The sequence below is a fragment of the Dipodomys merriami genome, unplaced genomic scaffold, assembly GCF_024711535.1.
Source record: "Dipodomys merriami isolate MVZ:Mamm:240054 unplaced genomic scaffold, mDipMer1.0.p SCAF_16, whole genome shotgun sequence".
Taxonomy (NCBI): Eukaryota; Metazoa; Chordata; class Mammalia; order Rodentia; family Heteromyidae; genus Dipodomys; species Dipodomys merriami.
Window position 1 is genome coordinate 15,944,879 of NW_027202937.1, and position 20,577 is coordinate 15,965,455.

General features: G+C 39.7%; 3 protein-coding genes across 8 annotated transcripts in view; 2 read left to right on the plus strand and 1 right to left on the minus strand.

Annotated features, from left to right (window-relative positions):
• Ripor2 (RHO family interacting cell polarization regulator 2) overlaps positions 1-3,514 on the plus strand; it is a 180,307-nt gene extending 176,793 nt beyond the window's left edge. For all 4 annotated transcript variants that reach the window (XM_070024443.1, XM_070024448.1, XM_070024442.1 and 1 more), the window contains one exon: positions 1,850-3,514. In XM_070024443.1, the coding sequence (XP_069880544.1) occupies positions 1,850-1,950 (101 nt within the window). In that variant the 3' untranslated portion in view covers positions 1,951-3,514. The remainder of the gene's footprint in view (positions 1-1,849) is intronic.
• A 600-nt stretch (positions 3,515-4,114) lies between these two features.
• Positions 4,115-7,060, plus strand: Armh2 (armadillo like helical domain containing 2). Its single transcript, XM_070023473.1, has 2 exons — positions 4,115-4,661; positions 6,581-7,060. The coding sequence occupies exons 1-2, from the start codon at positions 4,424-4,426 to the stop codon at positions 7,006-7,008; spliced, it is 666 nt and encodes a 221-aa protein (XP_069879574.1). The 5' UTR covers positions 4,115-4,423; the 3' UTR covers positions 7,009-7,060.
• Positions 7,061-8,443: 1,383 nt separating this feature from the next.
• Positions 8,444-18,765, minus strand: Gmnn (geminin DNA replication inhibitor). 3 transcript variants are annotated; one of them, XM_070024450.1, is made up of 8 exons: positions 18,624-18,765; positions 17,967-18,104; positions 16,188-16,242; positions 12,323-12,400; positions 11,382-11,520; positions 10,730-10,812; positions 10,347-10,457; positions 8,444-8,862 (listed from the first exon to the last, which is right to left on the minus strand). In XM_070024450.1, the coding sequence occupies exons 3-8, from the start codon at positions 16,233-16,235 to the stop codon at positions 8,701-8,703; spliced, it is 621 nt and encodes a 206-aa protein (XP_069880551.1). In that variant the 5' UTR covers positions 16,236-16,242; positions 17,967-18,104; positions 18,624-18,765; the 3' UTR covers positions 8,444-8,700. The 3 variants fall into 3 exon arrangements, with proteins under 3 accessions (XP_069880551.1, XP_069880552.1, XP_069880550.1); XM_070024451.1 differs by lacking the exon at positions 17,967-18,104; XM_070024449.1 differs by lacking the exon at positions 18,624-18,765 and having other exon boundaries at positions 17,967-18,305.
• Between the last annotated feature and the right edge of the window lie 1,812 nt (positions 18,766-20,577).

The following is a 20,577-nucleotide window of genomic DNA, read 5'->3' on the forward strand; positions in this document are numbered from 1 at the left end:
AAAAAAAAAATCAGAGTTCTACTCCAAAATAAACAGAACTTGAAAACTACCTCCAAAAAAACAATCTCTTACGTTGATTTTTTTTTTTAATCTACATCAGACTTTAGATATTTGAAGGGCTTTTTTCCCACATCCCATTATAAAAATTATTACACCCCTTTCCTAAAACTTGCATATCAAGAATCCCTTTTAGGAAGTGGAGGTATGGCTCAGGTGGGAGAGTACCAGCCCTGAATGACAAAAGCCAAGTGAGAACACAAGACCCTGAATTTAAATCACACACACACACACACACACACACACACACACACACACACACACACACACACACACACACACACACACACACACACACACACACACACACACACACACACACACACACACACACACACACACACACACACACACACACACACACACACACACTGGTTTCTCTATTTTCTTCTGCTTAAGCATAACTTTTAACAGTTTTGTCTCTCTGGAACTAAATGAAACCTTGCATATTATCATGTCTCTGTCCTTCACATATGCTAAGCATACCCTTTGCCTGTGAGCTATATCTCTAACCCTCATTTTCCTCTGTAAAGTAGGATGAGAACAACAAAAAAGTCTTGAAAGTAGCATGTTAGCTGGCCATGAGATTGCTGTGAATTAAACCAAATTAGCTGTTGTCTTGCAGAAGACAGCTGCTTCACTATATGTTTATAAGGCAGAGTCATCCTCACTTATGTTGAAGGCCTACATTTGAAGTTACCAATGATTATTTAAATGTATAGATATATAGTGCTTGTAATAAACTTTGTGTCAAAGGTCAGCTCACTGAAGTCAAGAAAAAGCCATATAGCCGGGCGCCAGTGGCTCACACACGTAATCCTAGCTACTCAGGAGGCTGAGATCTGAGGATCACAGGTCAAAGCCAGCCCAGGCAGGAAAGTCCATGAGACTCTTAATCTCCAAGTCACCACCAGAAATGGTACTGTGGCTCAAGTGGTAGAGGGCTAGTCTTGAGTTGAAGAGCTCAGAGATAGCGCCCAGGCCCAGAGTTCAAACCCTACAACAGGCACAAAAAAAAAAAAAAAAAGAAGCCATATTGAAATCCCAAATGCACTTAAAATATAATCTAGATATATAAATTACCAGCATCAGATGTCTATAAGACTTCTACTTTGTTACATAACTTGGCATTCTTTTGATCTCTGGTCTTAGCTCTGAGGTTCTTGGTGTTCTAAATATTGTCTAGGAATCACTAACATGATTAGCATAATACAGGATGGCCAGGTGCTGGTGGTTCATGTCACCAGCCAATCTGAGCTACTCAGGAGGCTGAGATCTTAGCATCTCAAGCCAGCCCAGGCAGAAAAGTACATGAGACTGATATCTCCAATTAAACACAAAAAAGCCAGAAGTGGAGCTGTGGCAAGTGATAAAGCTGTACCCTTGAGCAAAAAGCCAAAGCATAGCACTCAGGCCCTGAGTTCAAGCCCCAGTACTGGCACCAAAACTAATAATGGAAATAATAATAATACAGGATGACTTTTCTTAAACAAAGCAAATGCTTATAATAGCAATGCAAGTTTTGGAATATAGCTCAGTAATAGGTGCTAGCCTAGCTTACCCAAGCCCTGGGTTGATTCCTAGGCACCATGAAAAACCACTAAAAGGCTGGGATGTAGCTCAGCAGCAAAGTGCTTGCCTAGCCAATACAAGGTTCTAAGTTCAGTCCCCAGTACCAAAAAAGACAAAAAAGAAAAAAGAAAAACCACTGAAGTAGCAATTCATTTATTTTGCATGATAAATAAAAGTTTAAAAGTTTGAAGTAGTATTCCTAATTAATGCTGTATTCCAGGAGAAGATGGGCGACTGGCATATGAACAGCTGGACAGATTTCCTCGAGACTGTGTTAAAGTTGGAGGTCGTCATGGAACTGAAGTTGCCACAGCCTTTTAATTACACGTTAACTCCATATAACCACTGCCCAAATTTCTAGCCCTTTTTGTTTTGAAGGTGGTGTGGTTTTGCTGGACTGTTAACTAGAACCTCATGTTCTGCTGAGTTGGTCTGGAAATGTGATGTTATAGAAAGAATTCAGTCCGGTTCCACAGTACCTGTTTTTTCTCTTTGGCCATTAGCCCAGGGCTATGTATAATAAAGTAGATTATATCATTATTGTCTGACAGTACTTAAATCTATTTTGTGTCTGAATACAATTGGAATTTGAAAATAGCCATCTTTGTACATTTGGGGGAAGTACTACTCTTAAGTTTGAAAACCATCATGTGAGATTTCAATAAATGTCATATTCCTTGCAGGTCTTCTCTGTTGTTTCCAGGGTTGAGTGCCCTTTTAGCTACTTAACTTCACTTTAAATACAAAGCACAAAGAAAGAATTTCTTCAAGTAAAGTTTGTCTACCAATCTCAGCAAGATAAACCATTGTTAAGAGTAATTTTTTAAAATTTTTACTTGTGTAAGCTCCACTACTTTTTGCCTCCCATCCTTAAAAATTCCCTAGTAATCTTTCCATTATGGTTAAAAAAAAAAAAAGGAAAAATAGTAATGAAAAACTTTTTTTCAGATGGAATCTACATCTTTGAGACTGTCTCTGTAGGTAGGCTGGCCTCAAACGCACAATCCTCTTGCCTTGGTCCTGTGAGTGCTAGAAATGTGTGCCACTATGCAAGGCTCCCAAAACTAAAACTTATGCTTAAACTTTTTTTTCTTTTTTAATCAGTCATGGGGCTTGAACTGGAGGCTTGAGCGCTATCCTAAACTCTTCTATTCAAAGCTAGCACTCTTACCACTTTGAGCCACTGAGCCACTTCTGGTTTTCTGGTAGGTAGTTGGAGATAAGTATCTCTCACAAGCTTTCCTGCCCAAACTGGCTTTGAACTGTGATCCTCAGATCTCAGCCTCCTGAGTAGTGAAAATTATAGGTGTGTGCCACCAGTGCCCAGCATTATGCTTAAATTTTTAAAAAGTATTTCACAAAAGCCATTTTTATGATACTCTTACATATAGGTACTTTGCTGCTAAGACAAATAAAACCAAAAGCCATGGATTGAGACATCTATGATAGTCTTGAAGTAGAAATCTGAAAGTTGGAGGAATCCTAATGGGATAGATAGGGATGAAGAGGCATGGAAACAGGGTTTCTGCTTCTGTGGCCATGAGATTGACAAGGGTGTCCTGTGGGATGGAAACTGTCCCTAGAGAAGCCATTCAACTGCAGTTGAGATTCTCTGGCCAGAGTTAAAAGAGCAGCACCCATTTATGGCTTCGGTAGCAAGATAGCAGGTCCATTCAAAAAAAGTACAAGACCATTCAGTAGCTCGTTTCTCCCTCTAAAAGATGGGGAATGCCAAGGTATCAAAAACAACATATATAAGTGTAAACTGTGGAATACCAAATGTATGCTGGATGTGTTTATATAAAGTCTCACTTATATGTTATTTTCAATATTTTCATTTTAGCAAGACTTTTAAAAAAGGATTGATACCACTTTAAAGTGAAAATTGTTTGCCAGGCTTCTGGCAAAAAAAAAAAAAGTTCTTTTGACTGTGAAGTTCTAATGTACATAATTTGTAAATTTATAAATATTACATATGCATATATTCATCACTTTAAAGGAGCATTGTACAGTCTATAGTTAGTATTGTTGTTAACAGTCTTACATTAAATGGAGTGCTTTTTATAAAGTCAAATCACAGATATTACATGGCTTTGTTCCTGGGTTTTTAATTTTTTTGAATATTGCATGAGTAATTAATTCCATTATCTTTTGTACCTTATTTTACTTTTGGTTGAGGGTGCTTTTAGTTTTGTGACATTTGTATTCATCATTCTTCCAATCATAAAGTTAAAATAAAAATTATTTTTTAATTACTAGTCTCATGCAGTTTGTTATCTCATGCGTGTCCTTTCTGAATTGGTTACTTACACAACATCCTTCACCTGAGTTTATCTTGAAATTCTTCCATCTATAAATGAAGATAATAAATTGATAAAAGGAGGAAGAGGACAAGGAAACACCAGCTAGAATGAATGTGTGGCTCAAGAGATAAAAGTACTAAAGCCAAGTGAGAGTTCAATTCCTTGAACTATGTGTTCAAGTCCTGGGACAGAAAGAAAAAAAAAAAAAACAACAGTGAAAATCAGCTCAGTACTTGTTAGGATAGTCAAAGAATGGAGCAAGTTCAAAATAAACCCCTACATAAGCAAACATGAAGACAGGAATGAGTCTGGTGTATATTAGGGAAAACAAGTTTGAGGTAAGGTTTAGGAATTTAGGCGCATGCTATTTTCTCTGGACTTGTATTATTCCATTCTAGTGTTGCCAAGCAATCCATTCCAGAGTTCTTGGCTGTGAGATTGTCAATGCCTGTGGGTCCCTGAAGTACTTCAGGCCTTTCTGCACAGTAAATATGAGCAGTTGGGCTCGGATGAACAATTGTTTTGCAGGGCTACGTCAGCGCTTTCAAAAATTCTGGAGTAACATTAAGAAATGTATTGTGAGGGAGAATGAAGAATACGTTTTTACAGGTGATGGCATTTTTCATAAAGAAAAAATTACAGTACTTGGCCGTATATTGAAGAACAATGCTCTACCCATTGAAGAGAGAGCTAAAGCAGCCCAGAAAATTGGACTATTGGCATTCACAGGTATCATTATGCTAAGATAGCTGTTTCATAATCTGCACATGTTGAAACACTGAATTTGATGATTAAGACTCTAGTAACATTTCCTTTGATTTACTAGCTTGTACTTGTAACTACAAGATACTGTTTTTAAAATATACCTATCAAATACTAATCAGAATATTCATTTTTATTATATGTATTTACTGAATTTGCCTATCAAAGTTTTTATTGGCAGGAACAGTGACAGTTCCAGCTATTTGGGAGGACAAGGTGGGAGGACTGCTTAAGCTCAGTTCAAGGCTAGCCTGGGCAAGATGGTGAAACACCACCTCAAAACAATAAATGCTTTTATTAACATAAAAATCAGTCTATAATTGGAGTTGACTTTATTCTAACAGTGATATGATTCCAGTGCATAATAAATGTACCTTATATTTTATATGTGTGTGTGCTGGCACTGGGGCACTGGAGCTTGAATACAGGACCTAACCACCACTCCCACTCAGCTTTTTCACTAACAGCTAGTGGTTCTACCATTTGCATAATCTCTCCAATCCAGATTTTTTTTTCTTTTCCTGATTAACTAGAGACATATGCCAGGCCAGCTTCACACTGCCACACCTCAGAGCCTTGAATTCAGTGTTACATGCTGTCACTGAACCATGCCTCCACTTCTGGCTTTCTGGTTAACTGGAGAAGTCTCACAATTTTGTCAACCAGGGCTGGCTTCAAACCACAATCCGCAGATCTCAGCTTCCTGAATTGCTAGGATTACAGCATGAGCCACTGGTGCCTAGTCTAAATAAAAAACATCTATTCAAGTATTCTTCATCCAGAGCCTTCTTGGCCAGTACCTTGCTGTAATCCAAAATTGAAGTAGGATATGGGGTTCAAGTGTATGGTGAAAGTAGAATCTAGAACCAGGCTGAGTCAGTAGCTAAAGAAAGAAAAACCTTGTAAATTTATGTTAATCTGATATTTGTTGAAGAAATGGGTGAGAAATGTCTATAAAAACAGAACAGCTGGGCGCCGGTGGCTCACACCTGTAGTCCTAGCTACTCAGGAGGCTGAGATCTGAGGATCATGGTTCAAAGCTAGTCCTGGCAGGAAAGTCCATGAGACTCTTATTTCCAATTAACCACCAGAAAACCAGAAGTGGCGCTATGGCTCAAATGATAGTGTTTGCCTTGAGGTGAAGAGCTCAGGGACAGCGCCAAGGACCAGAGTTCATACCCCAAGACCAACATCAAAAACAAAAGAAAACAGAATAGCTACAAACAAGTGAAAACCTGGCTCCTGGCTTTGGGCTCAGTTCTTTTACTTTGTTCCAATGCTCTGGTATCCATGTTGGGGTTTTCTTTGATTTTTTTCCCAATGTATTAGTCAGAGATCATGAAGGAGATCTGCTAAGTGAACATAGCCAGGTTTTATCTTGAAATGTTTCTCTATGCTTGATTAAAGGAATCAGGAGTCAAAAATCAAAGGATCAAGGTTTGAAGCTAGCCTGGGTAGGAAAGTCCATGCAACTCTTATCTCCAATTAACCACCAAAAAGTTAAAAGTAGAGCTGTGGCTCAAGTGGCAGAGTGCCAGCCTTGAGTGAGAAAGTTTAAGGGACAGCACCCAGGCCCTGAGTTCAGGGCCTAGTACCGGCACAAAAGTACCAGGAAAGGAGACTTAGGCAGTAACCTTCCCACACTTATCATATTGCTCTCTATGCTTGTAATAGTTTCATCTTCAGAGCATGTGGAAATTTCAGAGGATCCAATCTGTCACCTATATGACAACAAAAAGAGGAGTATAGGATCTAGGGATATAGCAAGGCCATAGGTTCAATTCCTAGCAGCATTAAAAATAATATGAAAATACAGAAGACTCCAAAATGTGACTAACTACTAAATGTAGCAAATAATTCTGGCAGTGCAAATACCTGTTTTACAGGAGGACCAACTGCTGCGAAATATGCAACTGAATACATGAAAGAAGTCATTTCCTTGTTGCAAAACAAAAGCTTTGCACCAAAAATACAGATTCTGCTGCTCCAGAGTGTAGCAAGTTGGTGCTACTTAGACCCTGTCAGCCAGAAAAGAGCCCAACACCTGCAGATTATTCCTATTCTCATTACCTTTTTTGAAAGCAGTTTTGAGTCAACTATCAACAGTGAATTAGACAGCAACCTCCACGTTCGATTTTGGACTTGTTATGTCCTCTCTGTCATGACATGTAACAACTTATCTCTCATGAAGGAGCTCAGAGAGTGCCCTAAACTAAAATATCATTTACAAATGTTGGCTTCTGAGAATTGGTCTGGATGGCCTGAGAATTTTGCAGAAGTGTTGTATTTCCTAATTGGTTTTCACAGGAATTAATTTCTCTAAATCCATTTACATGACCCAGCTCTATGATTGTATTACCCTGGAAACGAACAATAAAATCAATGTATTGTTTCCATGTCATCTTTTTGTTAAAAGAGCTCTGTCATTTTCATGTCATTAGTGAACTGCAGTAACAAAACATCTGAAAAAGCATTGCTGTTTAAGATGACCTCTTATCTACACCCTCTGAACTTGTTTATGGGTATAATACTCTCATGCCCTCTAACTTGTTTATGCACAGAGAGTGCAGTAGCCCAGGCTTGTAATCCTAGCTGCATTAGAGGCTGAGGCAAGAGAATCACAAGTTCAAAGCCAACCTGTGCAACACAGCAAGAACCAAATCTATATAAAGTGAAAGCCTGCAGGTAGATATAATGGGAAATATACATGGTTATAAAACTGTAGAGCTAGAATACTAATTTTTGCCTGTTATTCTATAAAATCCAGACTGTTTATCTCAACTGTTTACCATAAAATCATAAAACTATTTTCTAGTAGCTATTTGAAGCAGACTAAGAACATGCACTTCATTACTGATGGGAAGGTCACAATGAAACTTTTGTCAGTTGTAGGGCTTGTACTCTGGGCCTGGGCACTGTCCCTGGGCTCCTCAGCTCAGGGGGGGCTCTCTACCACTTGAACTACAGCACTACAGGAAAAAAATATATAAAAAATAAGAAAAACCTATATCATCTCATAATACCATATTCTTTAAGCAATGTACTTTTGAAAGTTTAAAAGTGCTTCTTAAAAACTAAGTTCAGAATCAACTCCCATTTCCTACATGGGATGCAAGAAAAATCTATCTTCATTTCTCCCCACGTTAACCCTGTTCAAATAAAAAATAAAATCCTTGCTAAAATTTTTTAAAAATTAAGTTCATGAAATAGAAATTCACTAGAAGATGTACTGACTATAATTGTGAGACATAATAGATGGCTGGGCACAGGTGGCTCATGCCTATAATCCTGTGCACAAGTCTAAAAAGTAATAGTGCTTCCAGTGAGCTTGAGGTACAAGCAGGTTTGGGAGTTAAAAAAGCCTCAACCAACTCTCATCTGTACAAGGATCAGCTCATTTTCCTGTTTCCTCTAAGACAGAAGAGAAGAAATAAAAGGGAAAGCAAACAATGTATCAGCACAGAAATATACATTTTTTTTCTTTTGGTAGGTTGTGGGGCTTGAATTCTGGGCCTGGGCATTGTCCCTTAAGCTCTTCAACTCAAGGCTAGCACTCTACCACTTGAGCCACTGCGCCACTTCCAGTGTTTTGGTGGTTTGCTGGAAACACAAGTCTCACAGACTTTCCTGCCCAGGCTGGCCTAACTGTGATCCTCAGATCTCAGCCTCCTGAGTAGATAGGATTACATACGTAAGCCACATTTTCTATAAAGACCCTTTATATTCATTCTTCCAAGACATACAAATAATAAGCAATAGGAAAATGAAGTTTATTTAATCAAATATACAAGTTATTTCTGACAACTGAGAAAATGAAATTGCTATTTACATAAAACAACAGATTAAAAATACATGCTAGTTGTATTTTAATACAAAATAGTGTCCCAGGATCCAAATGAGGAAATTTGATGGTTGCATTTGCATTATGTAGTTCTTTACTCTGCTACAAAGAATGAGAGTGGAAGTAAACCTTGGTAGTATGTCAAGAGTCAAATATTAATGAATTTCATATACATGGTTTTGTATCTGTAGAGGAAGATACAGTTTCTTCAGCACCTGTACCAGCTTCTGAGTTATCCACTTCAGAATCCTCAACAGTTTCCTCTTCAGAGTCAAACTCCTGACTATCTGGTGATTCAAAGCTCTCCAGAGGTTCATTACTCAGCCTCTTTTAAAGAATAAACCAAAGTCATTGTGAAATCTTTAAAACTGAACCCCATTATCAGTATGCTGATACTGTTGACCCTCAATATTGTAATAGATTGTTTTTCCTCTTGCCTCCCAATTCACTTTTAAGCAGTAAGTTATATCAAAATCTCCATCATGCTAGATTACATAAGTCAAATCAATGCTTAATAATTTCTCAATTCTTTAAAGCATAGAACTGATTTCAAAGCCCAAATGATCTTTCTCTAGAAAGACACCGGGACTCAAACTTGATACCTGACTCTGCTCATTGGTGGGTACTCTACCAACTGAGCCACACCTCCAACCTCTTTTATTATCTTTAAGTAGTTGAACAAAGGTATTGTCATTTAACAAAGCAGTTTATGACTATAACTTGATCGGTCGCTCTTGTCAACATTCTTCTCACTCATCCCTCTCCTATCTACTACTTTCCCTTATTTTGTAGGCTACACATTGCATTCTTATCTACATTTTAATCAGCTGCAGAAAAAAAATTTTAAGGCACTTAGGAGAGCTACTACAGCACTTTAAAATTTAATGTTTTGTCACAACTGTAAAATATACTACAATTCAACACAGAAGTTTTTATTTTAAAACTTCTCATCAGTTTTCTTTTCCAAACATGAGTTAAGTTTTAAACCTGTTTCAGGTCAATCCTGGTAAAATCACAGTCATCAGAATAATTTTCACAAACACATTAGCTACTTCCTTTTTTTTTTTTTGGGTCCGGTCATGGGGCCTGAACTCTGGGCCTGGGCACTGTCCCTCAGCTCTTCAGCTCAAGGCTAGTGCTCTACCACTTGAGCCACAGCACCACTTCCGGCTTTTTTCTTTTTGCTTATGTGGTGCTGAGGAATCGAACCCAGGGCCTCAGGCATGCAAGGCAAGCGCTCTACCACTGAGCCACCTTCCCAGCCCCACATTAGCTACTTCCAAGGTTTGTTTTTTTTTTTCCCCCCTCCTGGTCATGGGGCTTGAACTCAGGACTTGGGTACTGTCTCTGAGCAATTTTGCACAGTGCCACTTCCAGTTTTTGAGTGGTTAATTGGAAATAAAAAGTCTCATGAGGTCTTTCCTGTCCAGGCTGGCTTCAAAAAACTGTGATTCTCAGATCTCATCCTCCTGAGTAGGTAGGATTTCAGGACCCAGGCCAACTTTAGCTACTTCCAATGTTTAAAAGTCAGTTATAACTGCCAAATTCAATTACAGTACTAATGAACAGTTTTATGTATGACAGCAATGTCACACACTATGTAATATAATAATCTTCCTTAACTTTTTCATATGTAAGCATTGTCACTACCATTTTCTGGCTAAGGAAAATGAATCCAACTCGATTCAAGAGCAAAGATTCAAACCTAGAAAATCTGACTACAGAGCCCAAACGCCTACTAGATCACACTACTGCTTCAGTTTTGTAGGAAAATACATGCATCTGAATTAGGTAAACATGAAATTACCTACCTCTATTACCTCTGCCATATACTGTACATGTTCTGCTACTTCCGCCAATTCTTTATTCTCCTTTTTCAGGCGGGCAATTTCATTGTCCTTTTGTTCAATTTCTTTATGAAGCTATGTAATACAAATAAAATTCATTATTTCACAGATATGCTATGCTTTAATCAAATTATATGCCTCCAAGTGCATAAGTGACAAACACATGTTGCATAAAGTTAGCTCTAACATAATAGGATTTTGTATGGTAATTTAGTAACAGTTGACTTTCTTCTCAAAACTTTCTTAGTCTAATATAAAAGTTAGTTTATTGGTCTAACTATGCTATTAATGCAGCAAAAGTAGAATACTAGAATTTCTTTAAATATTAATTAATACATAGTACATACTTTCTCATTTTCCTTAAGTGCTTCATAGAGAGCTTTCCTCCGTTTTTCTGCCACTTCTTTCCAATATTGAGAGGACGGATTTTCTGAAATAAATGTTATATTAACCTTTAAAAATTGCTATAACCCTGGAGTGATCATAAATATGCCTATAATCTGGGCATTCAGGGCGCTGAGGCAGGAGAAATGATATTTCAAAAGCCCAGCCTAGGCACAGCAAGATTGTATCCAAAAAAAAAAAAAAGGCAACACACCTGTGACTCATGCCTATAATCCTAGCTTTGAGACCCTTATCTGCAAGTAAGTAGCAAAAAGCCAGCTGTGGAGCTGTGGCTCAAGGGGTAGAGAGCACCAGCCTTGAGTGAAAAAGCTAAGGGACCACCTCCCAGGCCCTGAGTTCAACCCCTGTACTGACAAAGGACAAAAAGAAAAACACTACAGAAAACAAGGCTACAGTTAGGGCTCATCAGTAATAGTGCCTGTCTAACAAGCATAAGGCCCAGAATTCAAACCAATAAATAAGCAAAAGCATGGAAGTCCAGTATCTCATAGTATTCTGAGATTGAGAGGCTGGGGAAGGATTCATACAATATTGATAAATAACATTTATAACATTTAATTATAGCACAATTTAAAATTGGTAATTTTTTCATACCTTTAATCATAAGATCAAATGCTTCTTGAGTGACTCCTTCAGTGTTTTTATTTTCACTAGATTCTGGGACTCTGGAGCTGGAAGTCTTAGATGTTAACTGGTCATTCCAGTGTTTCTTTTTGGATAAGTCTTTAGGTAACTATAATGGGAACATCTGGTTACTTTGATTTAATGAACAAAATAAAAAACTAGGTAATTTTGTCATATATCAAAATAGCTTTTTACAAAACTACCAAAAAAAGGTAGTGATGGTTTAGGAATGTTATTTGGAACAGCTATTTTGGAATCAATTTGGTATAAGGCCCAGCTGAAATTTTTTTTTACTGTTTAATGTCACATTTAAATTCAGTACCAGGAAAAGACAGTATTCCCAATATGCTCACCCATGATTTCTTCATTTATATACAGGGGTAAAACAATAATCTATTTATTCTCAAAAGACCAAACATTACTCTTCTAAAGTAACTCATAACTTATTACATCATCCTAGTACTATAAAAGGTATCATTAGCAATCCTGAACTTCCCAAATTGAGAAATTAAACAAAACTCACAAAAATGAAAACACACAAACTCTCTTCTTTGGGAAAGATATTGTTACATTATTTCCACATTTCTACAACTTAAGATATTTCAGATTAAAAGAATCTTGGAAATTTTGTTTGTTTTGTCAGTAGTGGGATTTGAACTCTGTGCCTGGGCACTATCCCTCAGCTCTTCAGCTCAAGGAGAGCACTCTACCACTTGAGCCACAGTGCCACTTCCAGTTTTCTGGTGGTTAACTGGAGATAAGCCCAGGCTGGCTTTGAACTGTGACCCCTCAGATCTCAGCCTCCTGAGTAGATAGGATTACAGGTTTGAGACACTGGCACCTGGCTTGGAAATGTTTTCAATGTGTTGGTAGTATTGCCTGTTAATCCAGCCTGGCTCTATAATTCATACCTCATTTTCTCTTCCAACAAGAGGTCCAGCTGCAGACGGCTGAATCATCTTCAGAGTTCTTCTTGAGAAGGGACTATTCTAAAAGTCAAGATAGTTCATTACCTGGTTACTTAGTTTCTATGGTTTTTTAGTTACTAAATCTCTATTTGGCTAGACTTAGTCCTACTGTAATTGGGGGGGGGGGAATTCAATAAGAATACTAATAGGCCTGCAATGTAATTTTATAATGCTAATCTGAACACACTAGTTTAATCAACTACTCACAAATGTATAGCCTAAGAGTATGATAAAATTTGAAGAAATTCTTAAGAATGTTTATTACCCAAACTAGACATAAATCACTCATTTCAATGTGTACCATAACCATTGACAGCTAATCATTAACTAATTAAAACACACAATTTCTATGTCCTTAGTAACACTCTCAACTATATGTGACAAAACTCGTGAAACTTAAAAAATGTATTTTCCACACAAATTAGAAACTTACACCCTATTTTTATACAAGGAAACCTCAAAACATTTATAGTATGATCTCATAAAAATGGTTAATTAGGGGGCTCTATTTATAACAAAGTTTTGTTTTTTTTTTTTGTCGGCCATGGGGCCTGAACTCAGGGTCTGGGCACTGTCCCTCAGCTCTTCAGCTCAAGGCTAGCACTCTACCACTTGAGCCACAGCGCCACTTCCGGCTTTTTCAGCTTATGTGGTACTGAGGAATGGAACTCAGGGCCTCATGCATGTGAGGCAAGTACTCTACCACTGAGCCACCTTCCCAGCCCCAAATAAAGTATTTCTTCCTAAAGAATTCATCTCAGGGCTGGGAAGGTGGCTCAGTGGTAGAACAATTGCCTTGCATGCATGAGGCCCTGGGTTCGATTCCTCAGCACCACATAAGCAATAAGAAAAAAGCCGGAAGTGGCGCTGTGGCTCAAGTGGTAGAGCACTAGCCTTGAGCTGAAGAGCTGAGGGACAGCGCCCAGGCCCAGAGTTCAGGCCCCACGACCAGACCCCCCCCGAAAAAGAATTCATCTCAGACCACCTGTAAGTAGTGAATAACACACAACATTGGTATATATTCACAAAAGAAATACATTTTTAAGGACATACTGTACATAAAATCAAGTACATATATAACAGCCAACCCACCTCAACACTTATGATTATAGAGGCAGATTTGTTTCAAGCCTATTCACTAGAAGATTGCTAAAACTGACAGTGGTTAAGGCATACTAAAACATTTGAAAATGCCTAAGCTATTGTTTTGGAAAAAAAATACTGCCTTCCTTATAATTATGTAAATAGCCTCTGTATATTTCCTGATCTGAAAGCTCTATTTTTGCAAAAAATCATTAGTTAGACTGCCACCATGGGATAGCAAACAATGGTGAATACTCAAACAAGGTTAGCAAGAACATGATACCATACCAGCGTGAGAAAGTTACTGATTCTACACGATACTTCACAGGACAAAGTTCACCTTTCCCACGGTAAAGTTTCTACTCTGATTATTATCTCACTATTTAACTGTGAGAACAAATATTACAACAATATTTCAGATATAATTTAGATTATATTATAGTCTCCAGACAAAGAAAATGTAATTTTGAAACTTTAGTACAGGCGATGCTCATTTCCTTAAATGCTTGATGTTAGTTATGGTCAAAAGATCCAGATAAAACACTGTCATTTAAAAAAAAAATCCTGGGGCTGGAAAGGTGGCTCAGTGGTAGAGTGCTTGCCTTGCATGCATGAGGCCCTGGGTTCAATTCCTCAGCACCACATAAGCAGAAAAGCCAGAAGTGGCATTTGTGGCTCAAGTGATAGAGCACTCACTTTGAGCTGAAGATCTGAAGGACAGCGCCCAGACCCACAGTTTAAGCCCCAGGACTGAAAAAAACAAACAAAAAAAAATACAATACCAAAAAAAAAAAAAAAAAATTCCTGCCAGACACTGGTAGCTCACACCTGTAATCCTAGCTACTCGGGAGGCTAAGATCTGATCATAGTTCAAAGACAGACCAGGCAGGAAAAGGCTGTAAGACTCTTATCTCCAATTAACCACCAGAAAACCGGATGTGGCATTGTGGCTCAAGTGGTAGAGCACTAACCTTGAGCTGAAGAGATGAGGGACAGCGCCCAGGACCAGAGGTTCAAGCCCCATGACCCCCCTCCAAAAAAAAACAAAAAAAAAATCCCAAGATTTAACTTTTATACATCTAAGCTTTACAAAATATGGTACAAGGAAGGCAACATTACCTACTCTATTTTCTGCATACAGATTATGCACTGGAATACACTTCTAGAATCAGAAAGTTTCATTTGTATATTTATGAGTCTATGAGTCAATCTTTTTAGAAAATTGAAATTCTGTGAAATTTCTCCTCCCCAAATACACACAAATATTCTTCCAAAGAACTGTATATATTATTGGCAAGGAATCTATAAAACCTGAATTAAAATTCACTCTTACAAATCTACATTGCTAATTTCACTTATTTTACAGATGAGTAAACTGAGGTTGATATCTTAATAACCCTATCAAACAGAATACAGGTTCCTTTATATCTGAGATGGCTCTATAGTTGCCAGTAAACATTAGATAGGCTTTATTTTTTTAAAAAAAAAAAGCTTTTTTGAAAAAAAAAGAACCTCGAGGAAGGGAGAAAGGGAAGGGATGGTGGGGGAAAACAATGGAGGGGGTAACAATGCTCAATAGGAAGAGTACTCATTACCTTACTCATGTAACTGTAACCTTCTGTATAGTATCTTTACAATAAAAAATTTTTTAAAGGCTGGGAAGGTGGCTCAGTGGTAGAGCGCTTGCCTTGCATGCTCAAGGCTCTGGGTTCGATTCCTCAGCACCACCATAAGCAAAAAGAAAAAAGCCGGAAGTGGAGCTGTGGCTCAAGTAGTAGAGCGCTAACCTTGAGCTGAAGAGCTGAGGGACAGCGCCCAGCCCAGAGTTCAGGCCCCACGACCGGACCCCCCCCCCAAAAAAAAATCCTCAAAAAACAAAAAAAATTTTAAAAAATGCAAAAAAAAAAAAAAAAAAAAAAGCTTTTTTGATATGGGGGGTCTCATCTTACTGGCCTTGAACTCATGATCTCCCCCCCACCCCCCGCATTGGCCTCCCAAATGCTGAGATTACATGTGTGTATCATATATGCCCAGCCACAAAGGATTTTAATAATATCATTTCATGAAATGTAAAATAAACATAAAGCAGTAATAATCCTGTTCATGGAATAACCTATAACTATTTAAGTAACTTTAGGAAGATTACTGGACACAAGATCAAGATCTAAAAATTAGTTGTGTTTTGATATGGCACCAATAACTAAACAATGAAATTTAAGGAAACAACTCCATTTATAACAGCATAAAAAAAAGAGAATTTAAGGGTCACAGAAATTACAGCCAGGAAAAAAAAAAAAAAAAAAAATTACAGCCAGGGGCCCAGAAGTTGGCTCAGTGGTAGAGCGCTTGCCTTGCATGCATGAAGCCCTGGGTTCGATTCCTCAGCACCACATAAGCAGAAAAAAAAAAGCTGGAAGTGGCGCTGTGGCTCCAGTGGTAGAGTGCTAGCTGAAGAGCTGAGGGACAGCGCCCAGGAGCAGAGTTCAGGCCCCATGACTGGACAAAAAAAAGAAAGAAAAGAAAAGAAAGAAATTACAGCCAGGTTAAAATGTCAAAAATACTTTCAAATTTATAGTGCCACCTACTCAGGAGGCTGAGGCAGGAGACTGGCTTGAGCTCAGGGGTTTAGGGCTGTCCTAGAAACACAGTGAGGCCCCATCTCTTAAAAATCAAAAATTTTAAAGAAAATCGAAAACTTTCAACCGCATGCTTTTATATTACATACCTTGACATTCTCCTCGATCTCCTCTTTCTGCTTCATATTGGAATTCATTATATAGCTAGAGAAGCACAAAAGATTATTAAGTAAAAAACCAATATGGTTGGCACCAGAAGGTAGAGTCTAGATTCTTTTTTTCATTTACAGTATCAGAATCATAAACCTGATACTACTATATGGTAGCAATATCAAGATAGTGTCTTGCATTAAATAGAAAGTAAAAGGAGCTATGAACTGGACACCAGAGAAAACAAAGTACTGCTATTTGGGTGTGCTCAAATGCATTCTAAAGAATAGCATTCTTGGGGCTGGGAAGGTGGCTCAGTGGTAGAGCGCTTGCCTTGTATGCCTGAGGCCCTGGGTTCCATTCCTCAGCACCACATAAGCAAAAAGAAAAAAGCCAGAAGTGGCACTGTGGCTCAAGTGGTAGAGCGCTAGCCTTGAGCTGAAGAGCTGAGGGACAGCGCTCAGGCCCAGAGTTCAGGCCCCACGACCGGACCCAAAAAAAAAAAAAAGAATAGCATTCTTGAGCTGAGAAGGTGGCTCAGTGGTAGTGCTTGCCTTGCACACATGAGGCCCTGGGTTCAATTCCTCAGTACCACATAAGCAGAAAAAGCAGGAAGTGGCACTGTGGCTCAAGTGGTAGAGCGCTAGCCTTGACCTGAAGAGCTGAGAGACATCGCCCAGGCCAGAGTTCAGACCCCATAACCAGAAAAAAAAAAAAAAAGAAAATAGCATTCTTCCAAGCATGGTAGTATACAACAGCAATCCTAGCACTTAGGAGGCAGATGCAAGAGAATTTTAAGTTGGAGGTTAGACTGTGTTAAATAGCAATTTCAAAGCCCTGTCTCAAAAAGCTGGAATGTAGCTCAGTTGTACAACCCTAGGCTAGTCTACACAAGACCCCTAGCTTCAATCCTCAACACAACAAACAATATCCTAACTTGGATGTTTCAATAATAAAATTGGAAGTGGCATTAACAATGATTTAGTATTCAGTCAGCTGAGAATAGGCACTTTTTTTGTGTGTGCTGTGGCCTGAATTGAGGGCACTGGGTGTGGTCCCTGAACTTTTTGCTCAAGGCTAGTGCTCTACAACTTCAAAGTTCTACTTCTGCCTTATTTTTTTTTTGGGGGGGGGGGGGGAATTAATTGAGGAAAGAGAGTCTCACAGACTTTTCTGCCCAGGCTGGCTTTGAGCAGCAATCCTTGGATCTGTCTCCTGAGTAGCTAGGAATTACAGGTGTGAGCCACTGGCACCAGCTTAGGCACTGACTTTTTATAGGGAATGTTTAACCACCAGAATAACATGAAAGAATGACTAATAAGGGAACAGAAAGTAAGAGGTATGTAGAAGATAAGAGGAGTAGTTAACCAAAACACCCTCAATCAAAACTGACCCTCTAATAATAATTGTGCTTTTACTCTGTGCAGCAGTTTTCAAACTATGACCCATATTTTAGCAGTGTCCAAGCGCGCGCACACATACACACACAGGTATTCATAGGTATGCAACAATGCATGTGTGGTGCTACTTTATTTTCCATCTCACTAGACTCCAACAGGTCATGGCCTACGTTACACTATAAAATTATTTATTGGGTCACGAGCAACATTTCTTGAAAAGCGACAGCTAAACAGAATGCAACTGAAAGAGGAAAACATACTGTAGGGAAACTTCTGGGTTAGATGGCAGAGCGCTAAAATGCCACAGATACTCAAGAAAAAAAAAAAGAAAAAAGTGGGGGGAAAAATCACTGAGGAAGTTTAACCCTTCGTGTTTACCGTACTCCTGACAGCAACCGTGCAGCCTCATTTGCTTTTTATCTTCTCGTTCTTTTCTCCTTCTTTGCTGCTTTTGCTCCGGCCAGCACTCTACCACTTGAGCCACGTTCCCAGTCCCTTCTGGTTCTCGTCTAACGACTAGAAATAAAGCCCTCACGGAATCTGACACCGTTATTTTAGTAGAAGGAGAGACCAGGTCTGAGCAGCTAAATCTGCGGACCTCTGCGGATCTGGTTTTGCCTCAACGCCACGGCCGGGATGGGAGGTCCAGGCTAAGCGGCCCTCGGACCGGCCGGACGTCCCCAGGGCCAGCAGCGCCCAGCCCACCAACTGGCGGCGGGAGCCTCGGGCCGACGTGCGCCGCGCGACGTCGCCCGCCAGCCAATGGGAAGCGCGAAAGCCAGAGCGCGCCAAAACCGACCCCGCCGACCCGACCCAACCCAACCCGATCGGAGCCGGCCAGCCGGCTTCCTCGCTCTCTTCCCCGGCCAAGGGCTGCTAACTGCTCCGCATCCCCCTCACCCTTACCGCGGCAGAATCCCGAGCATGTCGGAACGTGTACTCTGCTCCTGGCTGGCAGGCGCCGACAGCGGACTATGAGGGGCCCGTACCCCGGAGGCTCTGGAGACCCCATTTCCTGCCATCCTCTCTACTTACCGGGTGAGAAACGCTCGGCTTCGGAGCGAACGCTGGTAGCTGGGGCAGCAACCCCCCGGTACAGGACCCCACGGGCGACCTGCGTTGGCCTCCGCAGCTTCTGGAGCTGGTCCAGGGCGAAAGCGACCCGCCCGCTCCCAGGCGACCACGTGATCTGGTGACGCGATGTGAGGGGCGGAGCCACCGGACTCCCGCGGTTTACCTCTGGTCTCCTCCCGTTTCCGCCACGCCCCTCCCTGCGCCTGCGCAGTGGGCCTTGGCGGGTAGGGTACCTGGGCAGAAACACCTAGAGGTTGGCCCGGCTGCAGGGAATATGTCCTCTGGCCTATTCCTCCGACCCTGCTCTCCGAACTTCCTTTTGGGATGCAGAGCTAGACTAGGACCTGGCCCCATTTGATTTATACAAGAGAGGGACGAACTGTAATCGTACTCCTGCCTGTAGTGCACGATTAAATTGTGTGGCCTTGGGGCTGGGAAGGTGGCTCAGTGGTAGAACACTTGCCTTGCTATACCTGAGGCCCTGGGTTCGATTCCTCAGAACCACATAAGCAAAAAGAAAAAAGCCGGAAGTGGCACGGTGGCTCAAGTGGTAGAGCGCTAGCCTTGAGCTGAAGAGCTGAGGGACAGCGCCCAGGCCCAGAGTTCAGAACCCACGACCGGACCCAAAAAATAAATAAATAAAATAAAAACTAAATTGTGTGGCCTCTTAAGTCATACAAAAAAGCATTTATATTTGGCTTTTTTGCATTTGTGGTGAGGTAAGACAATTCATTTTCAAATAATCTTACAAATATTCACTGAGAGCCTAAAACGAACAAAACAGCACCCAGTGGCTCACACCTGTAATTCTAGCTACTCAGGACACTGAGATATGAGGATCACAGTTTGAAGCCAGCCAGGGAAGGAAAACTCATAAAACTCTTCTCTCCAATTAACCACCAAAAGGGCTGGAAGTGGAGGCACAGCTTAACTGGTAGAGTACTAGTCTTGAGTGGAAAAAGCTAAGAGACAGCACCCAGACCCTAAGTTCAAGCCTCAAGTTAAAACAAAAATGCAGAGTACCTATTATAAGTGCTGAGAAAACTCCTCTTTCAATTAGTAATGTCTTCCCTTTGATGGAATAGGATAACGTTATTAAAACTACATTTAACCTTTAACAAAGGTCTTCAATAAGCTTGGGTTGAGATGTACATTGTCCAATACTTGCCAAATATCTTCCCTTATTTCTAACCTAACTCCTAAACCAAATCAGAAACCTAACTCTAATGATCCAGAAGAGGAAAAGTAAGGAAAATATTGTCATTTCTTTTAAATATCATGTGAGTAGAATTGTGAGTAGAAACCTCAGTTTTATTCTAGAGTTTACCTTTCCCTATCCCTAACCCTAACCCAAACTAGAAAACTAACCACAGCCCTAACCTTAATGACCTTTGAATACTAAAAAGAACACAAACACACAAGTTTTCTTTCATCCTGATCTGGAATCAACTGATACTTGTTAAAACAAGGTGCAGTTTTACCCAAATTCTTATCTGTTTTCTTCTAATCTTTACCGTACCCCTAAATCAAATCAAAAATCCAGCCCGAATCGTCTGAGTCTAATTAAGGAAAATACTGTCATTATCCTTTAAATTTCACGTGTATTTTACTTCTAATTGTTAGTAGAAAATTCAGTTTTCCTCTAAAAGTTTATCCTTCCCTAACACTACCCCTAACCTGAACTAGAAAACTAATACTAACTAACCCTATCACTAATGCCCTTCCCATGCTAAAAGGAACACAAATACACTAGTTTTCTTTCATCCTGACCTGGAATCAACTGATACTTGTTAAAATTTTCTTCATTGTGCTAGTGGTTACAGGACTGAAAAATTACCAAATTTCATTCAATAGTATACATAAAGTAGGAATTTTACTGAATATAAATTGTACCCCAGTAAAGCTGGAAAATGAA

Excerpts from the sequence above, each read along its gene's own strand:
- Armh2 (XM_070023473.1), top strand. The coding sequence starts at position 4,424 with ATGAGCAGTTGGGCTCGGATGAACAATTGTTTTGCAGGGCTACGTCAG. Across the intron at positions 4,662-6,580 it reads TGGACTATTGGCATTCACAG|GAGGACCAACTGCTGCGAAA; the intron begins GTATCATTATGC and ends CCTGTTTTACAG.
- Gmnn (XM_070024451.1), bottom strand. The coding sequence starts at position 16,235 with ATGAATTCCAATATGAAGCAGAAAGAGGAGATCGAGGAGAATGTCAAG. Across the intron at positions 11,521-12,322 it reads TTGTTGGAAGAGAAAATGAG|TTACCTAAAGACTTATCCAA; the intron begins GTATGAATTATA and ends TTCCCATTATAG. Across the intron at positions 10,458-10,729 it reads CACTTAAGGAAAATGAGAAA|CTTCATAAAGAAATTGAACA; the intron begins GTATGTACTATG and ends TGTATTACATAG.